The 22,789-nt window shown below is 40.9% G+C and overlaps 1 protein-coding gene across 5 annotated transcripts in view; it reads left to right on the top strand.

Moving 5' to 3' along the window:
- The window catches only part of SIDT1 (SID1 transmembrane family member 1), a 94,463-nt gene that overhangs the window by 43,762 nt on the left and 27,912 nt on the right, over positions 1–22,789 (top strand). For 3 of the 5 annotated variants that reach the window (XM_028153305.2, XM_008146604.3, XM_054713966.1), the window contains exons 4-10: positions 936–981; positions 5,486–5,587; positions 8,674–8,757; positions 11,351–11,438; positions 12,587–12,658; positions 13,020–13,113; positions 20,371–20,414. In XM_028153305.2, the coding sequence (XP_028009106.2) occupies positions 936–981; positions 5,486–5,587; positions 8,674–8,757; positions 11,351–11,438; positions 12,587–12,658; positions 13,020–13,113; positions 20,371–20,414 (530 nt within the window). The remainder of the gene's footprint in view (positions 1–935; positions 982–5,485; positions 5,588–8,673; positions 8,758–11,350; positions 11,439–12,586; positions 12,659–13,019; positions 13,114–20,370; positions 20,415–22,789) is intronic. The other 2 variants (XM_054713967.1, XM_054713968.1) reach the window with 2 other exon arrangements.

Raw genomic sequence — 22,789 nt, 5'->3', positions numbered from 1 at the left:
ATTATATTATTTTGGTGCTTTTTGCTATTTCCTGTCACTGACAATTTTGCCTTTGGGATACTCTTAAGATTATATCATCAATAGTATAAGACAGTGATTGGCAAACCACGGCTCGAGAGCCACATGCGGCTCTTTGGCCCCTTGAGTGTGGCTCTTCCACAAAATACCATGTGCGGGCGCGCACGTACAGTGCGATTGAAACTTCGTGGCCCATGCGTAGAAGTCGGTTTTCGGCCTGGGCAAGTCTATTTTGAAGAAGTGGTTCTTACGCCGAGCCACACTCAAGGGACCAAAGAGCCGCATGTGGCTCGAGAGCCGCGGTTTGCCGACCACTGGTATAAGAGATCCTGAAGGCAGTGCCTAGCCCAAAGAGGACAAAATCTTGGAGGAGAATTTCAGCTGGTGTGGCAAACAATTGGGGAAGTATTTGTGGGCAGGAAGAGTATACTCCTATTCCTAGGGACGGTCCAATGGTGATTATCTATTCACCACATTTTTTTGCAAAAATGATCTTTTGCCATGGTTACATCAAAATTATTTTGAGGTGTTATCTTCATTGTTGAAAAGAACCTCAAATCTTCTTTTCCTCTCTCTTTCAGCCCACTTCTAACACCTAAACCCTGTGCTTGATTATAAAATCTTAAGAGAATCCAAAGGCAAAAGTAAACAAAGTACGTACTTGTATAGGTATGACTTCATGGGTATTTAAAGACATAAAATTGACTCCCTCCCCAATTTGGTCTTTCCTGAGAGTTGAAGTTAGCAAATTTCCATGCAGTTTACTTTGTAAGTTTGATGAGAACAAACTTCCCTTCACAAAGGATAAGGCTTTCCTTGCATCTGGTTTAAGATGGTTTTCTTTTAAATAAATAACTTTTGCTTGCTAATTTATTATGTTTTCTCTCATTTTCCCTTCTCCCACTTACATTTCTCAGGACAAATGTTGCCTTTCACTTCACTGCCAGCCCCTCTCAACCTCAGGTACGTACGTGAAGGGGGTCAAGGTTATGATTCTATTATTAGTGTTACTCATAGTGTTACTATGTTAACAGGTGGAGTCAGCATGTGGTATTGTCCTTCATATTTCACAGCTTAAGATGTATTTGTATTTTTGGAATGTTATTCATGTCACTGGAACTTTGGACACAACATTTAATCTTATCACCTGAATTGATGTGAAATGGGAGGCATGATATTTGTAGATATTCCTTGGCTCAGCTTTCATTTAGCAGGTCTACTATGTGCCTACTATGTACCAAGCAATGTTAGACTGTCCTTGGTGGCGGGAAGAGCAGGATGAAGAAGGGAAAGATGCAACTTCTGCCCTCATGGACCTTTTTTAATCAGGATGGGGGTGGGGGAGCAGAGAAGCAGAAGGCCAACACTAAACGGATACACAAATACTTAATTCACCTGGAGATACAATAAAATAAAACAGATTTTAATTTCTACAGTGTTGTGGATGGAATAAATTAGTTTCTCCTATGTAAACAGAGAACAGGGATGCTGAAAAAATTATAATAAGAATTAGATATTTATGTTGTGCTCTCCATTAAACTGTAATCACATATAGAATAAATACATGAAAATTTTCATCATTTAAACTGCTTTTCTGTGACACTTCTACCTACCTTTCTTTTTTTCTTTCATGGGTTCTGAAGAAGTAAAGTTTAAGCAATAGTTTAAAACAAATTTATTGAATGTGCTGATATTTATTGTACATCTTCTGCAGGGTGTAATATAGTTTTGGTCATAAATGGCTACTTAATTTTTGTCTTGTATACACTAAAACTGGGATTAACACAGTAAATGGACTCTATTGTAAATCTATTACAACCACTGTGTGATGATAAATATTTAGCAACTAATTTTTAGAGGGGGAGGGGAAACCCTGATTTATAGAATTTCTGTGGCATAAATACCTGCATCATGGTCAACTTCAAGATGCCAATGTGATGTCATTGAACACAGAGTTGGGGAGAGATGTGTACAATCAGCTCCACAAATCCGTATGAGCTGACTCCCACACATTTCTTGATAAATTTATCAGCCTCCACAGTGCCTACATACTGCCACCCAGCGATGGAAGAGGTCTACAGGCTCGCAAACCACTGCCCTCAACATTTATTGGCTAGTTAATTCATGAAATATTTGAAAGCACTAGTTGATAGGTGCTATGGGAGATAGCTAGAAAGGGAGGAAAAACCTTGCAGAATGAGTATAGTCTAATAGTCCTGTTCAGAATTATAGTAAATATGATATAGTGAATGCTGTAATGCACTTTGTTTGTGGACTGAAATTCAGTGACGATTATATACTACGGCTTCCTTTTCTTTTAAAGGAGTGTGTAAATACTAAAGCCTAAGTAGTTTGTCTATAAACCCCAAACTAGAATAAAATGTACTTAAAACAAACTGATAAAACAAAATAGAAACTCTTCGAGATCTATAAAAGACTTATTTGTTATTAACTGTTCCCATTTTGGCCTGAATTTTATATCCTCTTCCACTGCAGAAAAGATTTTCCATTCCTATAAACTCACCCAAACTATTGCACATTCTTAGACAACCTTCATCATCACTGTCTGCCTCTATTCTTGTAGACAGAAGCAGGTTACAGAAACTGGGCAGATAATCAGGATCCAAGAGGATGATTTTTGGCCTAAATTCCAGCCATGGCTTTGGGTACTTGTTATTTCTGATAAAAAGTAGGTTATCGCCCTAGCTGGTTTGGCTCAGTGGACAGTGTTGGCCTGAGGACTGAAGGGTCCCAGGTTTGATTCCAGTCATGGTCACATGCCAGGGTTGTGGGCTTGATCGCCAGTAGGGGCAGTGCAGGAGGCAGCCAATCAATGATTCTCTCTCATCATTGATGTTTCTATCTCTCTCTCCCTCTCCCTTCCTCTCTGAAATCAATAAAAATATATGTATTTTTAAAAGTAGGTTATCAAGGCAAGGGTCAAAAACATAATATTAAGGCTTCTGTAGTTGTCTACTGCTTGCACAAAACCAACTCCTATCATATATATATTTTAACAGTAATCATAGTGATGCTCTTGAGTTACAAAGGTTGGTTTCCCTAGCGTTTTCCTTTTAGTAACGCTAGAGGATTCACCTTGGGAAGAGCCCTGTATTATATGAATTTGAATCAAGCTCCAAAATAAAAGTGCAAAATGAAGTGGGTTCTTAGGAGTGTTGCCATCTATTACCAGGTGTGAACAGATTTCCAAATAGCAGTGTTAATGACAGTCCTTAATCTTGAAAAGGCCTTGGATTATTGAAAAACATTCTATTCTTATTGCTCTGGTTCTCAAAATAAGGTTAGTAAAGAGGACGTTGGAATGCAAAATTAAGTTTTGACATGTTTTGCCTTTTCTTTAAAGTGATAGATTTATTAGAGTCCTAAAATATGGGCTTGTTTTGGTTGGCTCCCTCAAAACCTTAATCACGTATTTTATGTCAAGTTTCTCAACCAGTTACTATACTTATGCACATTGGGCAGAAGTCCCCTTTCTTCATTATTAGTAACATCTTTAAAAGTTAGAGTTAAAGGTGGGGAAGATAAGAGATTAACCAAAGGACTAATATTGTCTCATATTATTGTATGCATGCATATAAACATAACCAATGGACGCAAAACTCTGGGGGGGGTGAGGGCATATATGGGAGTGGGGTGGGGGGGGGCAATGGTAAGATATATACACATATAATACCTTAATAAAAAAAATTGAAGAAAAATAAATAAATAAAAGTTAGAGTTAATTTTTTTCAGGGGATTTATAATCTAACTAGAGGCCCGGTGCATGAAATTCATGCACAGGAGGGGGGTGTCCCTCAGCTCAGCCTGCACCCTCTCCAATCTGGGATCCCTCTCACAATCCAGGACTGCTGGCTCCCACCTGCTTGCCTGCCTGCCTGCCTGATTGCCCCTAACTGCTTCTGCCTGCCAGCCAGCCTGATTACCCCTTAACCACTCCCCTGCCAGCCTGATGGATGCCTAACTGCTCCCCTGCCAGCCCAATTGCCCCTAAATGCCCTCCCCTGCCAGCCTGGTCACCCCTAACTGCCCTCCCCTGCTGGCCTGGTCGCCCCTAACTGTCCTCCCCTGCTGGCCTGGCCACCCCTAACTGCCCTCCCCTGCTGGCCCGGTCACCCCTAACTGCCCTCCCTTGCCAGCCTGGTCGCCCCTAACTGCCCACCTCTGCCGGCCTGGTTGCCCCCAACTGCTCTCCCCTGCAGGCCTGGCCCTCCCATGCAGGTCTGGTCACCCCCAACTGCCCTCCCCTGCAGGCCTGGTTACCCCTAACTGCCTGCCTCTAACTGCCCTCCCCTCAGGCCTGATTGCCCCTAACTGCCCTCCCCTGACAACCCGGTCACCCCTAACTGCCCTCCCCTGAAGGCCTGGTCACTCCCAACTGCTCTCCCTTGCAGGCCTGGTTCCCCCAACTATCCTCCCCTGCAGGCCTGGTCCCCCCCAACTTCCCTCCCCTGCAATCTTGGGTCCCCCCCAATTGCCCTCCCCTGCCAGCCTGGTCACCCCTAACTGCCCTCCCTTGCTGGTCTGATCACCCACCACTGCCTTCCCCTGCTGGCCATCTTGTGGCAGCCATCTTGTGTTCACATGGGGGTGGCCATCTTTGACCACATGGGGGTGGCCATCTTGTGTGTTGGAGTGATGGTCAATTTGCATATTACCTCTTTATTATGTAGGATTAGGTAAACAGTATAACCTCTTTCTATTATGTTTCCTGATTCTGATGATATGTGAGAAATACTTTTAGAGATATCTTAGCCTGCCCCAAATTGAGAATATATATTTCAGGGGCTAGATGTAAAGTTTTGTCTTTGAATCTAAGTGTCCTCCCACTTTGTTCCAGCCAGAAAATAAATTCTTTAGCAAAAAACTAGGAGGAGGGTGGGCTTATTGCTAATTCTTGCCTGTAGAAAGCTGGTTAAGATTCTTGAAGAACAGGCTTACCTGCTTTACAAGGTGGAGCCTCATATTTCAAAATGAATATATGGAAGTAAATATTGTCTCATATTACATCCCACATATCCCTAATTCAAAGGTTAAGGGATCTTCTTTAAAATAAAAAGTTTTTATTGATTTGAGAGGAAGGGAGAGGAATAGAGAGATAGCAACATCTGTGAGAGAGAAACATTGATCAGCTGCCTCCTGCATACCTACTGGGGATCGAGCCACAACCCAGACATGTGCCCGGACAAGCAATATTGTATGAAATGGCTGCTTTTTTTTTTACTCACTGATATAGTCCTAATCTCTGGCACAGAGCCCCAAAGAGAGAAGTTGCTCAATACTTGTGAGATGAATGGCTGACTGAATTCATGGAGGCTTACTGAGATGTGCATCTGAATTTTGTGCCTAATAGAGAAAATGATCCTACTCATGTGAAAATAGTTTGAGTTCATGACTGTGAACATTTCTTAAGGTTAACAAATCATGTTTCTCTTTTTCTTATTCTCAGTATTTTCTATACAAATTTCCTGAAGATGTGGACTCAGTTGTCATTAAAGTTGTATCTAAAGTGGCTTATCCATGTTCTGTTGTCTCTGTCCAGAATATCATGGTGAGTCTTAATAACTTGTCAACCTTCCAGTGTGGAGCATTATATTATCTCAGGATAAATGAGAGAGAAGAGTGGAGGACATGTCTGTGTATCTCCTGCAAAACTGCTAAATACTAAGAACAGCATCTTGGGCAGTCAATGTATGCAGACATTGGTTTGGGGCAACAGAAAATAGTTGACTCCTCACCAAAATTAAAAAAAGGGAAAAAGGGAGGCAGGGAGGGAGGGATGATCATGACAAAGTACAAAGAAGACAAAGTTGTGGACTACAAGAGAAAAAATAGAAACCTACCACTTGTAAGTTTTTAAAGTGACAAAAACTGTATGATTCTACTCACATATGGAATAGAAAACAAAAAAGTAACAAACTAATAAAACAAAAACAAATTCATAGGTACAATCAATGGAATGGGAAAGGGGGTGGGAAAAAGAGTGAATTGGGTAAGAGAAACCAAGATGGCAGCATAGGTAAACACCTAAACTGCTGCCTTGCACAACAATTTCAAAACTACAACTAAAAGACAGAACAGACACCATCCAGAACCACAGGAAAGCTGGCTGAGTGGAAATTCTACAACTAGAAGGAAAGGGAAAAGCTTATGGAAAATCAGAAGAGCTGTAAAGGGCTGAGGTACAGAGACACGCACACAGAGAGGAAGGGCGGCCGAGTGCCTGGCTGGCTTTCTCTGGCAGGAGGGGAAAGGAAGACCCCGACTGCACTGAACCCCAGTTCTGGCCAAAACCCTGTGGACCCAGGCTCATACGGGGGGCGAGTCTGGACTGTCAGGTAGAGAGAAAGGCACATGGAGACTCGGAGAATCAGGGAAGCTGTGGCAGGCAGGGGTCTGAAGGCGCGCGCATGAGTGCGGCGCAGAGAAGACTGCGGAGGTTGCCGCAGGCTTTCCCTAGCGGAAGGGAGTCGGAAGCTCCTGACTGCACTGAACCCCAGTTCCAACTGCACTGAACCCCAGTTCTGGGCGAGCCCCTGGGGACCCACGCTTTTACGGGGGAAATTTGGACTGTCAGGCGGAAACTCAGGGGAGCCACGGAAGGCAGAGGTCTGGAGGCGCACACACAATGCCAGGGCTGACGGGAAGCCAAGACTGTCTGCTCAGCCCTGAGACTCCGCCCCATCCAAGCTGAGCACAGAGGCTTTTATAATTTTGCAAGTCTGGTCCTATAAGGCTATCTCCAGCACAGAAGGTCTCCTGGTGTAGACACAGCTGATACTCACAGCCAGTTGGCCTGGAGGTCAATTCCTCCCAGTGATACCAACAACAATCAAGACTTAACTACAACAAGGCTGTACACACAGTCCACAAAGGGGTGCACCAAGAGTGTCCATGTCCACCTCAGGTAACTGGGAGGCTGACCCATTGGACCATATAGGACACCTAGCTCACAAAGATACCCTACCAACTCAGGGAAGCAGTGAAAATGTGGAGACAAAAAAAAAACAGATCACAAACAAAAGAAATGGAGGAAAACAAACAACTGGATATAGAATTCAAAACCACGGTTATAAGGTTTTTCAAGAATTTCCTAGAAAATGCCGATAAATTTAGCAAGACCCTTGAGGATATGAAAAATGACCAACTAGAAATTAAACATACACTGACTGAAATAAAAAAATAAAAAATATACAGAGTCCCAACAGCAGACTAGAGGAACGTAAGAATCAAGTCAAAGATTTGAAATACAAAGAAGCAAAAAACACTCAACCAGAAAAGCAAAAGGAAAAAATAATCCAAAAAGTTGAAGATAGTGTAAGAAGCCTTTGGGACAACTTCAAGCGTACCAACATCAGAATTATGGGGGTGCCAGAAGAAGAGAAAGAGCAAGATACTCAAAACCTATTTGAAGAAATAATGACAGAAAACTTCCCGCACTTGGTGAAAGAAATAGACTTACAAGTCCAGGAAGCTCACAGAACCCCAAACAAAAGGAATCCAAAGAGGACCACACCAAGACACATCATAATTAAAATGCCAAGAGCAAAAGACAAAGAGAGAATATTAAAAGCAACAAGAGAAAAACAGTTAATTACCTACAAGGGAGCATCCATATGATTGTCAGTTGATTTTTCAACAGAAACTATGCAGGCCAGACGGAGTGGCAAGAAATATTCCAAGTGATGAATAGCAAGAACCTACAACCAAGATTACTCTACCCAGCAAAGCTATCATTCAGAATTGAAGGTCAGATAAAGAGCTTCACAGATAAGAAAAAGCTAAAGGAGTTCATCACTACCAAAACAGTATTATATGAAATGCTGAAAGATATTCTTTAAGAAGAGGAAGAAGAAAAAAGTAAAGATAAAAATTATGAACAACAAATACATATCTATTAACAAGTGAACCTAAAAATCAAGTGAATTAAAAATCTGAGGGACAGAGTAAGCTGATGAATATAATAGAATCAGGGGCATAGAAAGGGAGTGGACTGATAATTCACAGGGGGAAAGGGGTATGGGGGGTGCAGGAAGAGACTGGACAAAAATCGTACACCTATGGTTGAGGACAGTGGGGGAAAGGTAAGGGCAGAGGGTAGGGTGGGAATCAGGTGGAGGGGAGTTATAGGGGGAGAAAAGGAGAAACAATTGTAATAATCTGAACAATAAAGATTTATTAATTTTTTTTAAAAGAGTGAATTGGGTAAAGGTGGTGAAATATATGCAAAGGAAAGAACTAGACTTTTGATGGTGAGCATGCAATAGAGTACACAGAGTTAATAATGTTGTACACCTAAGATTTATGCAATGTTATTAACCACTGTTACCTCAATAAATGTAATTTTAAAAATTTTATTGTAACATTAGGCCCTTTATATCTCTTCAGGTTTTAATTTAAAAAGTGAAAAGGTATTAGAAACCTTATGACAACTTTTCAGTTCTCTTTCATATAAAGATACCTAGACTTTAGAGGACAAGCACCAAGTTTTAGGAAACTGTCTCATGACTGTTCTGGGGGGAACTTTTATGGTTTATGGCTTAGTAAGGAACTCCCACTCTGTGTGTGCAGTATGTGCAGCATAACATGATATGATGTCAGTGATGATTTCCTTTTTACCCCTCATGTACATTATAGTGCCCAGTGTATGATCTTGACCACAATGTGGAATTTAATGGTGTCTATCAGTCCATGACCAAGAAAGCTGCCATCACACTACAGGTGAGACATCACTTCTGTGTCACTATTATTGATGACAGTGTGTCAGTTTACCTACTGGAACAGCATTCAAAAGGAATGCCATTCACTCTGTGCCTTGGATCTCTTCCCTTTCCAACTGGTTTTAAAAAGAAAGATTGAGCCTGGCCGGCATGGTTCAGTGGTTGAACATTGACCTATGAACCAGGAGGTCATGGTTTGATTCCAGGTCAGGGCACATGTCCAGGTTGCAGACTTGATCCCCAGTGTGGGGCATGCAGGAGGCAGTCAATCAATGATTCTCTCTCATCACTGATGTTTCTATCTCTCTCTCCCTCTCCCTCTGAAATCAATAAAAATATATTTTAAAAAGAAAGAAAGGAAGGAAGGAAGGAAGGAAGGAAGGAAGGAAGGAAGGAAGGAGGGAGGGAGGGAGGGAGGGAGGGAGGGAAGGAAGGAAGGAAGGAAGGAAGGAAGGAAGGAAGGAAGGAAGGAAGGAAGGAAGGAAGGAAGGAAAGAGAGAGAAGGAAAGAAAGAAGGAAAGAAAGATGTGCATGAAATCAAAGCTTGGGCGATGCTGGACAATGCTACTGCCAGGTTCCCTGGGGAATCTTGGGAACCCATAATGCAATGGGACATACTAGTATATCTGACAGACTGCCTAGAAAGAAAAGTAAAGGCAGAATATTTCAATCTACTCAATGGGTGATGCAAATTTAGGGTAAAGTTATCTCATCCACTGAAAGCAGTTAAATGTAAAAGAAGAAGAATTTGTATTAATAATAGTAAGCAAAAGAGGACTTCAGCTGGGCAGAATGGACAACCTTAAGGAATATGGGGTGATAGAGGGATAAAGGAAGACAAATATTTGGTGACAGAAGATGATTTGACTTTGGGTGGTAGACATAGGCCGGGAACCAATTCCAGCATGTAATAATTACAAGAGTTTCACCAAAAGGTTGGTGAAGCTTAGGCGGCTCAACAAGGGTGAGCCACATATGTAATTACCTGTTGGAACGGCTGAACAGAACTTCCTCCAAACCTGAATAGGATAATCGTTTGCTGCCAGACAGCTCAGGGCATTTTATTGCCTCCTATTGGCCAAACACCTGAACAGCTGTAGGCTATTCCCCAAACTGACAAAGCTTCTGTATATCCTTTGATACCCTACCCTTTGAAGTGTATATCTCCACCTTGCCTTAGGATAAATCGTGTGAATAAAAGCAGGGGGTCCTGAGACAAGGAGAATCTTCTAGCTCCTTCAGCTGAAGCTCCTCTGACCCCCAATGCCTTTCAAAATTATCTTTTGTCCTTGGATTCCTTCTTGAATCTACGCATAGGCCTTTCTTCAGAATGCTGAACCCTTTGTAAGGCTGGGAAAAGAACCCCAGAAGACATACAATGCAGTATACAGATCATGTATCATAGAAATGTACACTTGAAACCTATGTGGTCCTATTAACCAATGTCACCCCAAGAAATGTAATTTTAAAAACATTTAAAGGAATATGGACCATATTTGTGCAGCAGTTTGCCTTTTCGACATTTGTAATTAAATTTTTATTTCAATGGTAATTGTATGTTTGGCAATAAATTGTTACTTTTCTTTTGGGCCCATGATTCTGTCTTTGGCCATTTTCTCAAAGATATCAGAAATTTTGGCATGTTAAGAGAAAAGAGTTGTAGAAATAGAATAGACCTTAAAAAATCATCTTCCCAACCATGCTTCATTCATGGATAAGGAAACTGGGACACAAAGAAGCGAACTTAGAGAAAGTCAAAGCCAGGACTAACTCAGGTTTCCTGGCTTGTCTTTGCCTCCCTAAACTAAACTACCATATTTTCCGGCGTATAAGATGACTTTTTAACCCAGGAAAATCTTCTCAAAAGTCGGGGGTTGTCTTATACGCCCTGGTGTCATCTTATAGGGCGGGTATATCCCAAACTCTATATTTTAACTGGAAGAGTTGGGGGTCGTCTTAGACGCCCAGTCGTCTTATACGCCGGGAAATATGGTATTTATTTAACTGCTGACTGTATGACTTTTAGGAAAGTCATTTATCATTAGACTAGAGTCCTGAGATTCGTGCACTGGGGGGTAGAGGTGGGGTGGTCCCTCAGCCTGGCCTGCACCCTCTCGCAGTCTGGGACCCCTCGGGGGATTTCTGCCTGCCAGCTTAGGCCCAATGCCCTTGGGGATGGGGCTTAAACCCGAAGTCTGACATCCCTCTCGCAGTTGGAGGTTCTCGCAGTCCGTGACCCCTCGCTCCTTACCACCTTCCTGCAGTGGAGGCAGGAGAGGTTCCCGCCACCACTGCTGCGCTCACCAGCTGTGAGCCCTGCTTCTGGCTGAGTGGCGCTCCCCCTGTGGGAGCACACTGACCAGTGCACATCATAGCAACTGGTCATTCCGCTGTTTGGTCTATTTGCATATTACACTTTTATTATATAGGATTTTAAAGTAATAAAAATCTAATATAGTTCATTTTTAAATAAACTTATTAATTTTTAAAAATATTAAGTATGAATTATTAAACATAGGCTATTGACATTATTTATGTGGTGCCTATCTTTCTTATCATAAGAACATATCATAAGATTGTTATGTCTTATGCAGAAGAAGGATTTTCCAGGTGAGCAGTTCTTCGTGGTGTTTGTGATAAAGCCTGAAGATTATGCTTGTGGAGGATCTTTCTTCATCCAGGGTAAGAGATAGTAAGAGTACTTGGCTACTTGTAAAAACCTGACCCAGGGGAATGGAAGGGAAGTCAAAAGCTTACTTTGGCCCTTTATGACCATTTCTAGTTCCCAGTAAGTGAGGGCCATCAGCCATGACTTGATAAGGCAGCTGAGAGATACTTGAGGATAAAATAAAGGTAAGAAAATGATAAATCTAAAAGTATTAGTGATACTACAAAAGGTCACTTAGAGCATTGTATCATTTCAAAATCTTGTGCTCTCTCAGACCACATGGAGTTGGCTCTTCACTCAACAAATATTTGTTACTACAAAGTAATGATTTGTATACAGCAGAGCAAGGTCCATTTTCTAAGATTGGTTTGGTAGCCAAGAGTAATGGAGCCACTTATTCAGCAGTGATCATTTCCATAAGGATGTGCAAGGAAAATGGAGTTCTCAATTTTGGTTGCAAAAATTAAACCTTGCAAGATAGCAAAGTGGGACAATGACAATGACAGAGGTTGTGTGAGCTCTGAGGCAAATGCAAATGGTCATCCAGTTACTCAGTAACTACCTTGGGAATGGAATAGGTTGTAGGAAAACACAAGTCCCCAGCAGCTGATGTGATATGTGATCAACACAGAGAGATGTTTATTGTTGAGTGTAACATGGTTCCCTTGGTATTTAGGTGAAATTTGTTCCTGTATTCTTTAATCTCTTAATTACATCGCTTTATGGAGTTTTGCTAATGTCTAATGTTCTTCGTTAAACTACATGCTCTTTGGTGACTATATAAGAAAAAAACAAGTTCTCACTGGCTAGAAAATACAAGCCAAAATACACAGTGGCTTCCTATTTTTGTAGCTGTTTTCTTCACATGTCTGTGGCATGTTGAGCCACCTGGATATCAAGTAAAGAGTCAAGCCTTCTTCATTGAGCAGGGAGGCTGAAGTCTCATTTGCCTCAATTAGTGCTATCAACTGCATCCAATTTGAACGTTTAACCAGAAGGTATATTAGATGATGTGAAGGTTTGGGAGTTAGGTTTTCCTCTAGTTCTTGCTAAAAGAAAATGGTCCAGAGTTAATTTTGGACCATTTTTGAACAACTGTTCAGATGAGAGTTGAAGAGCCTACTATCTGATCCATTTTTCCTTGTTCTTTTTTTTTTACCAGAAAAGAAGAACCAGACCTGGAATCTACAACGCACAAAGAACCTTAAAGTGACCGTTGTTCCTTCCATTAAAGGTCAGATTTGGCTCTAGGGTTCAGTGGACAGATTCCTATGTCAGGCAGTCGATCATATAATTCAATGCTAACGTCATCCTTCCAGAGAAACATTATAAGAAAACTAATGTTTACCTTAGAGATAGAAAAGAGAATCAGAGCATTTGTTAAATCCCTTCCAAAAAGAAAGGGAACTCATTATGAAGCTGTACACAGGCAGCCGTTTGTGGATAATGTCTGGGTGACCTTCAGTAGCTTTGCTGCTTTAAATGGAGGCATCTCAAGACTTAAGAATGAGTATGATGAAGACAGGCCTTTGAATCTGTTCTGTCCCATATATGGTCCTCTTTTCTCCTGACTAAAGTTGTTTCTCTTTCCTCAGAATCCGTTTTTGTGAAATCCATTCTTCTCAGCTTCCTCATCTTCTTCTCCTTCTATTTGGGATGCCTGCTGATTGCGTTTGTTCATTATATCCGGTAGGTCAAGAGTTTCAGGAAATGTTAACCCCATTGCCTGTCTCTGCTTAGTAACTGGAGCATTAGGCTTTAGAACCATATTGACTCAGCCACCAATTGTGTGACCTTGGGCAAGTTACTTAACTTCTCTGTATTTCAGTTTCCTCATCTGTAAAATGAGATAATAATTTACTTCTTAGAATAATATAACTGCAGTGTTTATGTCAATGTTCTAAATTGAATAAGTGCTGGTAAAGTGTTAGTTATTTCAGCAGGAGTAATTTTATCAGGAATTAGTTATTAATAGCAGGAATAATATACTTTGATACTACATTCTTACTGTTGTAGCATCAATTTTCCAATAAAATGTCCCTTAAGGGTGAGAAAAAAGGGAGACAATTAGTCGATGATCTAACTAAGGAAATGCCATTTCTGAGAGTTTGGACCTCCCAGTAAAATGAGCTCATCTCTCCTTGCCTCCTCAGCAGGCCTGAACCTTGAGAATTCCATAGTTGTGGTCTCTGTGAAATAACTACGAAAGCATGGCAGGAGGTTTATATTAAACAAATGTTCTTTCTCCTCTCGAACGGGTAAAGAAAACAAAGCCAGCATAGAGTTTTCAGATTACTGGGCAAACTCCCATCTATAGAAAAACCCCATGGCTCCGACAGTGATACAGTCATCTCAGTGATGCAGGCCTATCTCTGACTCAAAAATAACTGCTTTTTGTGACCTTTATGAAGCTTTTCAGTTAATAAACTGACGTCAAAAACCCTGGGATTATCACTGGTCATATCTGGAACAATCTCAGCACCAAAACAATTAAGGAGAATAATTAATTATAAATCATTGTAAAAAATAGAAATTCATGAATCCATATTGATAAAGAAAGGAAGGGAGGAAGGAACAACCTAAATACCTGCAGATATACATCTAATGAAGTCAACACAGTTACTAAAACTGGTACACATTAGGGAAAGGAGTTATTAACAAATACTGGCAGTGTTAAGGAGGGCGTTTGTCTACAGCACAACGCCAAAAGCTGACATAAATATGGAGAGAGTGCTGGAATTGGAAAATCATTGTTTTGCATGGATCAGGTTAAGAATCATCAATGGATACTAAAACTAGGAGAAAAATCTGATGAGGATCAAGATATTTTCATGGCCTTTAAGGGTATCCCCACAAAGTGCTTAGTAGTTGTAAGGGGGAAAATAGTAACCACACAGTGAAGAAATCAGACAATGATTGACTAGGTGATCAAAATTAACTGCCGAAACCGGTTTGGCTCAGTGGATAGAGCGTCGGCCTGCGGAATCAAGGGTCCCAGGTTCGATTCTGGTCAAGGGCATGTACCTTGGTTGCGGGCACATCCCCAGTAGGGGGTGTGCAAGAGGCAGCTGATCGATGTTTCTCTCTCATCGATGTTTCTGACTCTCTATCCCTCTCTCTTCCTCTCTGTAAAAAATCAATAAAATATATTTTTTTAAAAATTAATATGACTGAGGAAAAGATAAACATCATGTGCCCCCAGATGTGACACTCTGAGAAGAGCACAACATCACATATACAGTGTTCCAGCCAGACATGCATATTTTGAATATAACCACAAGGAAAAATTAAACTAAAAATGACAGTCATTTTATTAAAATTTGTCATAAAAGACAAAGAAAGGCTATGAAAAAGTTCCAGGTTGAAGGAAAATAAGGCGATATGACAACTAAAGACAATACCTGATCTCAGACTGGATCTATTACTGGAAGAAAAATAAACTATAAATGGCATTATTAGGTCAACTGATAAAATTTTAATACAGACAGTAGATTAGATAAGAGTATAATATTAATGTTAAATTTGCTGAATTTGACAACTATACTGTGATTATGTAAGAGAATATCTTTATTCTATTTAAGCCTAAAAGTTCATGACAGGTAACTTACTTTCAAATGGTTCAGAAAAAAATGAGTATATATATACCAATTTGTACATACACAGAAAGAGAGACAGACTGATAAAGCAAATGGAGTAATATACTAACAATAAGTGAATCTAGGTAAATGGTATGTGACTGTTGTATTCTTATAATAAGGTCTTCATAAATTTGAAGTTATTTTCAAATAAAAAGTTAAAAACAAAGACTCTAGTCTACAGGTAAATATTATACCTAAAAGTACATACATTAATTATCAGCTCAATTAATTTATCAGATTACAATCACTGACATTTAACAAGTACCTGCTCTGTGCCAAACTCTCTAAGCAGATGATCTTGTCTAATGATCCACAGCAATGGGTACTAGTATTAGCACCATTTGATGGCGAAGGAAATTGAGGCATAGAGAGATGAAGCAATTTGACCAAGAATTCACAGCCAGTAAATGAAAGAGCTGGGGTTTGAAACCAGAGAGCGGGCCTCTAGAGCCTTAGCTCTTAAGCAGCCTGGTCAAAATGGGTCTAGAGTGGTCAGGGCATGTGAGGGGGGCAGCCTCCGCATGGATTCACCTGAGAAAAGGTCCAAAAAGCTTCCAGTTTTGACTCAGATGAGCTTCAGTGTCATGGAATAAGAGGATCACCTCTTCTGCTTCTCTTAGGAAGAATGTCTCTACTCTTGATGTTTTAGATTTGAGGAGATAGGATTTCACTTCTTTAGTTAGTTAATATGCATAGTCAACACACAAACAGACAAAAAATTAAGTTAATAGCTGGATATCAATCTCTCTACAGTTGTTATTCAACCTACTGAAGTGAGCACAGTTTTTCAAAGTTGTGCTATAAGGCTCTGTTGAAACCGCGAGCTACCCGATTACTTTGCTACAGTCAATTGCATGAGCAGAGATTTTTTCCAAATATAGACAAACTGAAAATAGCAATCTGAAGACAGAAGAACTAGTTGGCATTCTAAATAGGGGAATAGACTGAGGGAAAATGCTAATACAACTCTTCCTTCGTTGAACTAAGCAGAAATAAAGTTTTCTACAAAACCAAATGAAACTAGTTCTGGAGCATAAAGCCATTTGCTCAGTGAGTCCCCTGCCCCCTATTATTAATACATGAGGGGCTTTCAGTACCTGCTGTGAGATTAGGATGGAAACACTGGTTAGAGATATGTCCTGGCCCTCAAAGTGTTTTTATGCTATATTCTCTTGAACACATAACTAAACACCATTTTCCTCCCTTTCTCCAGATTCAATCTATTCCATATTTTTGGAGCCCCCACAATGAATGTGCAGGTCCTGGCCCGTGCACTGCATACATATTCTCTTGTTTGTTCCTCTCAACCACCCTGCCAGACACTGAGTTCAAAGTGCTCAGTTCTGGGTGCTTATCCTTCTCTCGACACTTGTATTAGTTATCTATTGCCATAATAATGCGGCATAAAAATCAACCATAAAAACTTCAGTGGCATACATCAATAAATATTTAAGTTTGCTCACAAATCTGTGGGTCAGCTGGACTGGGCTGAGATCTCAGCTGGATGTGGTCATAGAATGCAACCAGCTGACAGGTCATCTAGGAGCTGGCTCTGCTAGACTGCCCTCAGCAGTGCTGGGTCTCCCACCCTCCCCCAGACTAGCCCTGGCTTATTGTATCTCCAGGAGAGATAACAGAAGAGTGTGAGGCCTCCTTAAGACGAGGCTGAGAAATGGTATTACTTTCCCCTCATTCTGTGGGTCAAAACAAGTCATGAGGCCAGTCCAGATTTAAGAAGTGAAGATACAGACTCCACTTTTGATTGAAGGAGCTGGATACAAGATGAGGTGTAGCCATTTCCAATGTCTACCATAGTTCTCATTTACTATTTTTGCCTTTTCTCACTGGATACTGCCTGCCTCACCCCGGCTTTGTAAATCATTGAACTCCTCTAATGAAAAATTTTATCAGCTCCAAAACCTAAGGCAAGCCTGGGTAAAGCCTGTTAATACAAACACACAATCCAAACACTTCATCTTTAATGAGGCCAAATACATAATTGCTTGCCAGTTAATATCACTAAAATTGTTTTTAAAGGGGACTTCACTGGAGCCTCGTTTGAACAGCTAGAACAGTTGGGCCAAAATTATAACTGCTCTCCTTAATGATATGCCTTTTTCATTCAACAAATATTTAGTTATCATTTCCTATGTGGCAGGGCCTGTACTAGAGGTGAAAGATACAGTGGTGAACAAGACAAGCTAGAGTCCTGCTCTAATAGAACTTACATGGTACAGAGAAAAACATATAAGCAAAGAAGCAAGTAATAAAATAATTTCAGCTAGAGAGAGAAGAATAAAGACTCTGGTGTGATAGAGAATGATTTGATTGGGGAAGCTACTTTAAATTTAACTTATTCAGCAAGGAAGACTGCTCAGAACCAAAACCTGAATAGCAGAAAGGAGCCAGCAATATGAGGATCTGAGGAGAGAATGACCCAGGCAGAGAACAAGAGCAAAAGCCCTGAGGCAGGGATGAATTTGCTGTGTCTAGAGAAAAAAGAGATATGAAGGGACGTTCCTCCACCAAATATACCAGGATCAGGAGTGTGCCACTTTTGGAGTCCCCGTCTGGAAGAAAATAAGAGCATATACCAAAGTACAGGTGCAATTTTCCTCCTCCTCCACTCCAGCCTCATTCAAAAGGGAGGCTCACTTTGGGGAAGAGGTTAATTCACATTTAAATTTTTGGTAGACATTCTCAAATGGTATACATAATCCTATCTAATAATAGACAAATATGCAAATTGACCATACCTCCGACACACCACAAGCCATGTCCACAAGCCACGCCCACCATCCAATCAGAGCAAGTATGCAAATTAACCCAAACCAAGATGGCTACAGCCACAGAGAGCAAGGTTTCCTAGGTAACAGAGGAAGCCAAGCTTTCTGCCTGCCCTTGCCAGGCCTAAGCCTCCACTCAAGCTACAAAGTTTCAATTATAGAAGGTAAACAAATACAAACAAATGGCGGCAGGATGGAGCTTGAGAGAGCAGGCCAGGTTTGCCGCCGGCAACAGGGGAAGCAAAGCTTTCCACACACCCTGGCCGGGCACACCCGCTTAAGGCTACAAAGTTTCAATTATAACCCCAACAGAAATGGCTGCCGGCCTCGGAGGGAGGCCCAGGCTTGGCTCCACTTCAGGCTACAAAGTTTCAATTGTAGAAGGAAAATAAATTCCAGATACCAGGGCCTCCACTTGGGTTGCCAGGGGGCGTGGCCAGCCTGCAAACCACCACAGGCCCCTCGCTCAGGGTGCCCCACACCCCAAGGGAACCCCCACCTGATCCGGGGTGCCCTTCAGGGCAAACCAGCTGGTCCCCACCCCTGTACCAGGCCTCTATCCTATCTAATAAAAGAGTAATATGCAGATTGATCATCACTGCAACACACAATATAGCTGCCCCCATGTGGACACAAGATGGCCACCACAAGATTGACAGCAGGAGAGGGCAGTTGGGAGGCACCTGGCCTGCAAGGGAGGGCAGTTGAGAGGGACCAAGCCTGCAAGGGAGGGCAGTTGGAGGTAATCAACCCTGCAGGAGAGGGCAGTTAGGGGTGACCAAGCCAGCAGAGGAGGGAAGTTGGGGGCAAACAGGCTGGCAGCAGAGTGGTTAGGGGGTGATCAGGCTGGCAGGCAGAAGCGGTTAGGGGCAATCAGGAAGGCAGGCAGGCAAGCAGTTGGGAGCCAGCAGTCCTGGATTGTGAGAGGGATGTCTGACTGCCCGTTTAGGGATCTGACTGCCCACCGGGATCGGGCCTAAACGGGCAGTCGGACATCCCTTGAGGGGTCCCATATTGGAGAGGGTACAGGCTAGGCTGAGGGACAACCCCCCTCCGTGCACGAATTTCGTGCACCGGGCCTCTAGTTTTTAAATAATGGCTATTGAGATATAATTCACGGAACATAAAATTCACCCTTATACAATATACAATTCAGTGGTTTTTAGTGTATTCACAGTTGCACAACCACCACCACTATCTAATTTTCATCACTTCCAAAAAGAAGCTCTGAGTTTACTGAGATTACAAGATACAAGATCAGTATACAAAAATCAATTGGATTTCTACACACTAGCAATTTACAATTCAATAAGAAAACAATTCCATTTACAATAGCATTAAAATAATAAAATAATTAACACATTTAACTAATTAAAACTACAAAACATCCTTGAAAGAAATTAAAGAGGACTTATGGAAAGATGTCCCATGTTCATGGGTTGGAAGACTTAATATTGTTAAAATGGGATAGTAGATAGAATAATGGCCCCCAAAAGATGTCCATATCCCAATATACAGAACCTGTGAATACGTCACTTTACAGGACAAAAGAGATTTTGCACATGTGATAAATTATGGAGATTATCCCAGATTATCCATATGGTATAATGTAATCACAAGGGTCCTTATATAAAAGGGAGACAAGAGGGTCCAAGGCAGAAGGAGGAGATGTGATGATGGAAGCAACGGTTGGAGTGATACACTCTGAAGACAGAGGAAGGGGCCATGAGTCAAAAAGTTGAAACAACCAAAATGTCCACCCAAGTATAAACAAAGAAATGTGATCTATCCATTCAATGGAATATTAGCCATAAAATGACTGAAGTATTGATTCATATGTCATATAGATGAGCCTTGAAAACATTAAGTGAAAAAAGCCAGTCAAGAAAGACTACATATAGTATATTTCATTTATATGAAATGTCCAGAATAGGCAGATTTATAGACAGACAGTAGATTAGTGTTTGCCAGGAGCTGGGAGGAAGGGGAATAGGGAGTGACTGCTAATAGATTTGAGATTTCTTTGGGGGATGATGAAAATGTTCTCGAATTAGGTAATAGTGATAGTTGCACAACTTTGTGAATATACTAAAACTCATTGAATTGTGCATATTAAAGGGTGTGTGAATTTTATGGTATGTGAATTATCTGAAAATAAACAAATCTGAAAATAAATTAATGAATTTACGTGTGTGTGTGTGTGCACGCGCACATGCCTAGGGATAGAACTGCTGGATTATATGGTAACTCTATGTTTAACTTTTTGAGGAACTGCCAAACTTTTCCTAAGTGGCTACATCAGTCTACGGCCATACCACCCTGAACGCGCCCGATCTCGTCTAAGTGGCTACATCATTTTACAATCCTATTAGCAATGTATCGGAGTCCCAAGTTCTCCATATCCAAAGGCCCATTTTTAAGAGATTCCAGCAGACAAATCTGCAGTAAAGTCGATAGAGGACACATGTAAAATGCTGAGGTTTTCGCTGCCTTAGGAGCATGTGTATGTGCTTTTCTTGCAGGTTTCAGAGAAAATCCATTGACGGAAGCTTTGGTTCCAATGATGGTAAGAAAAATCCCTGGTTTCAAATCAAATTGATGTCATGTATATGGTAACACTCCCATTTGGTACTTCTTTTGTCTCTATGCCCTTTGTAATTTCCAAACCCTCCCTTGGTTCCCAACCCACAAAATAGTCTAATCTGCAGCCTTTCTACAGAAAACGGAGCTCAGTGAGAACCAATAATTACTGAGATATGGAACTCATACTGAAAACTTTTACTGGGAGCGTCCCTTGTAATTATCCACAAGTCCATTTGTCAGCCATTCATCCTTTTTAAAAGTAAAATCTTTTCGAGGATATAAATTGTTTATACCTATCCCCAAGTTGATTTATGAACAATATTAAAAATGTATTGTTAACTCTAATTCAGAGTTTACTTTTCTCAAATTGAGATAGAGGTGTTGTTGTTTTTATTCAAGTAACTAGAAAACTGAAATATTTGAGACTAGCAAATATCATAAGAATACTAACTCTGAGAACTCCACAGTAATTGATTATCCAACCATTGTAATATGCCCTTTCCTCCACTCTGAGAATTTGAACAAAGGAATTCAATTGCCTGATATTTTTTATCAAAACTTTTTAAAAATCAAATGTCTTCATTTTTTAAAATTGAGATATATAACACTATAAGTTCCAGGTATACAACATAATGAGTCAATATTTGTATGTTATGTAAAAGGATCACCACAATGAGTTCAGTTAGCACTCATTACTACACATGCACATTTTTTTCTTATGATGAGAACTTTAAAGATCTACTCTCTCAGAAACTTTCTAATATACAATACAGTATTACTACAGTCACCATGCTGTACATTAATGACATCCTCAGGACTTACTTATTTTATAACTGGAAGTTTGTACTTTTGTATATGTCCTCATTTTTGAAAAGCTAAATCAGCATGAGTTTCGCAGTACTCATACGCCATTTGGCAAAGAGTGATCATTTGGAAAAGGAATGATAAGTGAGACTTGATTTTTAAGTCACAAGCAGCAGATGTTTAGTTTGTGTTTTCAACACTTAAATGAACCCACGGAATCTTAGAAAGACACAAATTGAGCCCCTCCCCCACACACAACCAGGAGGAATTTCCCCCCTGCTGTTTCTCCTGCCGTCCTTTTGTCTTCCTTACTGTCAGCATGTCTATTTTTCCAGCCACCCAGGCAATTTGTTTTAAATAACATTCAACAGCCACTATGAGAGACTGTGAAAGGACACCTGTTTTACTGTCATTAACATGCTAAATACTACTTTCCCTTTTATTTATAAAATGTTTAGGCAAATTTGCCTTCTCTCTGGATTTCACCTTTTTCTCTCCAGCGCTCCCCAGGTTTTGCTCTTATTTTATGCCTGGTTGAACTTAGAAAGCCTGGTTGGTTGGATCCCATTCTGTGCTCTGTGAATGAATGCTCTGTTATTTTTATTGTATGAGTGAAGTCATTTTATTATTATAATGATAGTTACAGGAACACCATGTTCAGAAGACTCTCCTGAACAGTGAAACATAGGTGAACAGAGCTGGGATTTGGGCCAGATGATTGTCAAAATCAAGAAGGCCCTGAAAATTAGCTAAGAGCTAGAGGTGCCCTTCAGATGGCAGAAGAAATTAATGAGTGAACAAAAGAAAAGGAAAGGAAATGAAAGGAAGGGGAGGGAAGGAAAGGAAAGAATAAAGGTGCATCAATTAGGTTTCATGTGGCTGCAAGTAACAAGAAATTCTATCTCAAACATGCCTAAACCATATGAAGCTCCTCTCCCTGGAAGTTGAGCAGAAAGTTGGGCTTCAGGACTGACTGAGTCGAGTGGCTCTGGTCCTTTCCCTGCCATTTCCTTGGCTCTCCTTTGCTCTCAGTGCTGGTGGTGAGGTGGATCAGGTTTATACCCTCACTTGACAATGTCCAGAAGGAAGGACTTTTTCCAGAAGCACCCAGCAACTTATTCTCACTTGATTGGCCTACAGTGAATTGTATACTTATTGGTAAACCACTCCCTGCAAAGGAACATATTTACCCACAGATGCATTAAGCCTACTTATAGAATTAGGATGAGATCATCTTTTGCTGAGACTAAGGTTTCTCAAACTCAACATTAATTGACATTACAGGCCAGATAGGTCTTGTTTGTTGGGGGCTGTCCCATGTATTGCAGGAAGTTCAACGTTTAACTGCATCCTTCACCTCTACCTACTAGAATGCAGCAGTACGCTTCCTCCCTGTGACAACTCAAATGTCTCCAGACATTGCCAAATGTCATCTCGGGGGCAAAACATTTTCTCCATCCCTGAGATTCACTGACTTAAACACACGGACTGCCAGGCACAGGTGAGGATACCTGAACAAAATCCCAGCTTAGTTAGGAAGTATGGAATAAGAAA

The sequence above is a fragment of the Eptesicus fuscus genome, chromosome 3 (genome assembly GCF_027574615.1).
Source record: "Eptesicus fuscus isolate TK198812 chromosome 3, DD_ASM_mEF_20220401, whole genome shotgun sequence".
Classification (NCBI taxonomy): Eukaryota; Metazoa; Chordata; class Mammalia; order Chiroptera; family Vespertilionidae; genus Eptesicus; species Eptesicus fuscus.
This window is presented reverse-complemented; position numbering and strand designations above follow the sequence as displayed.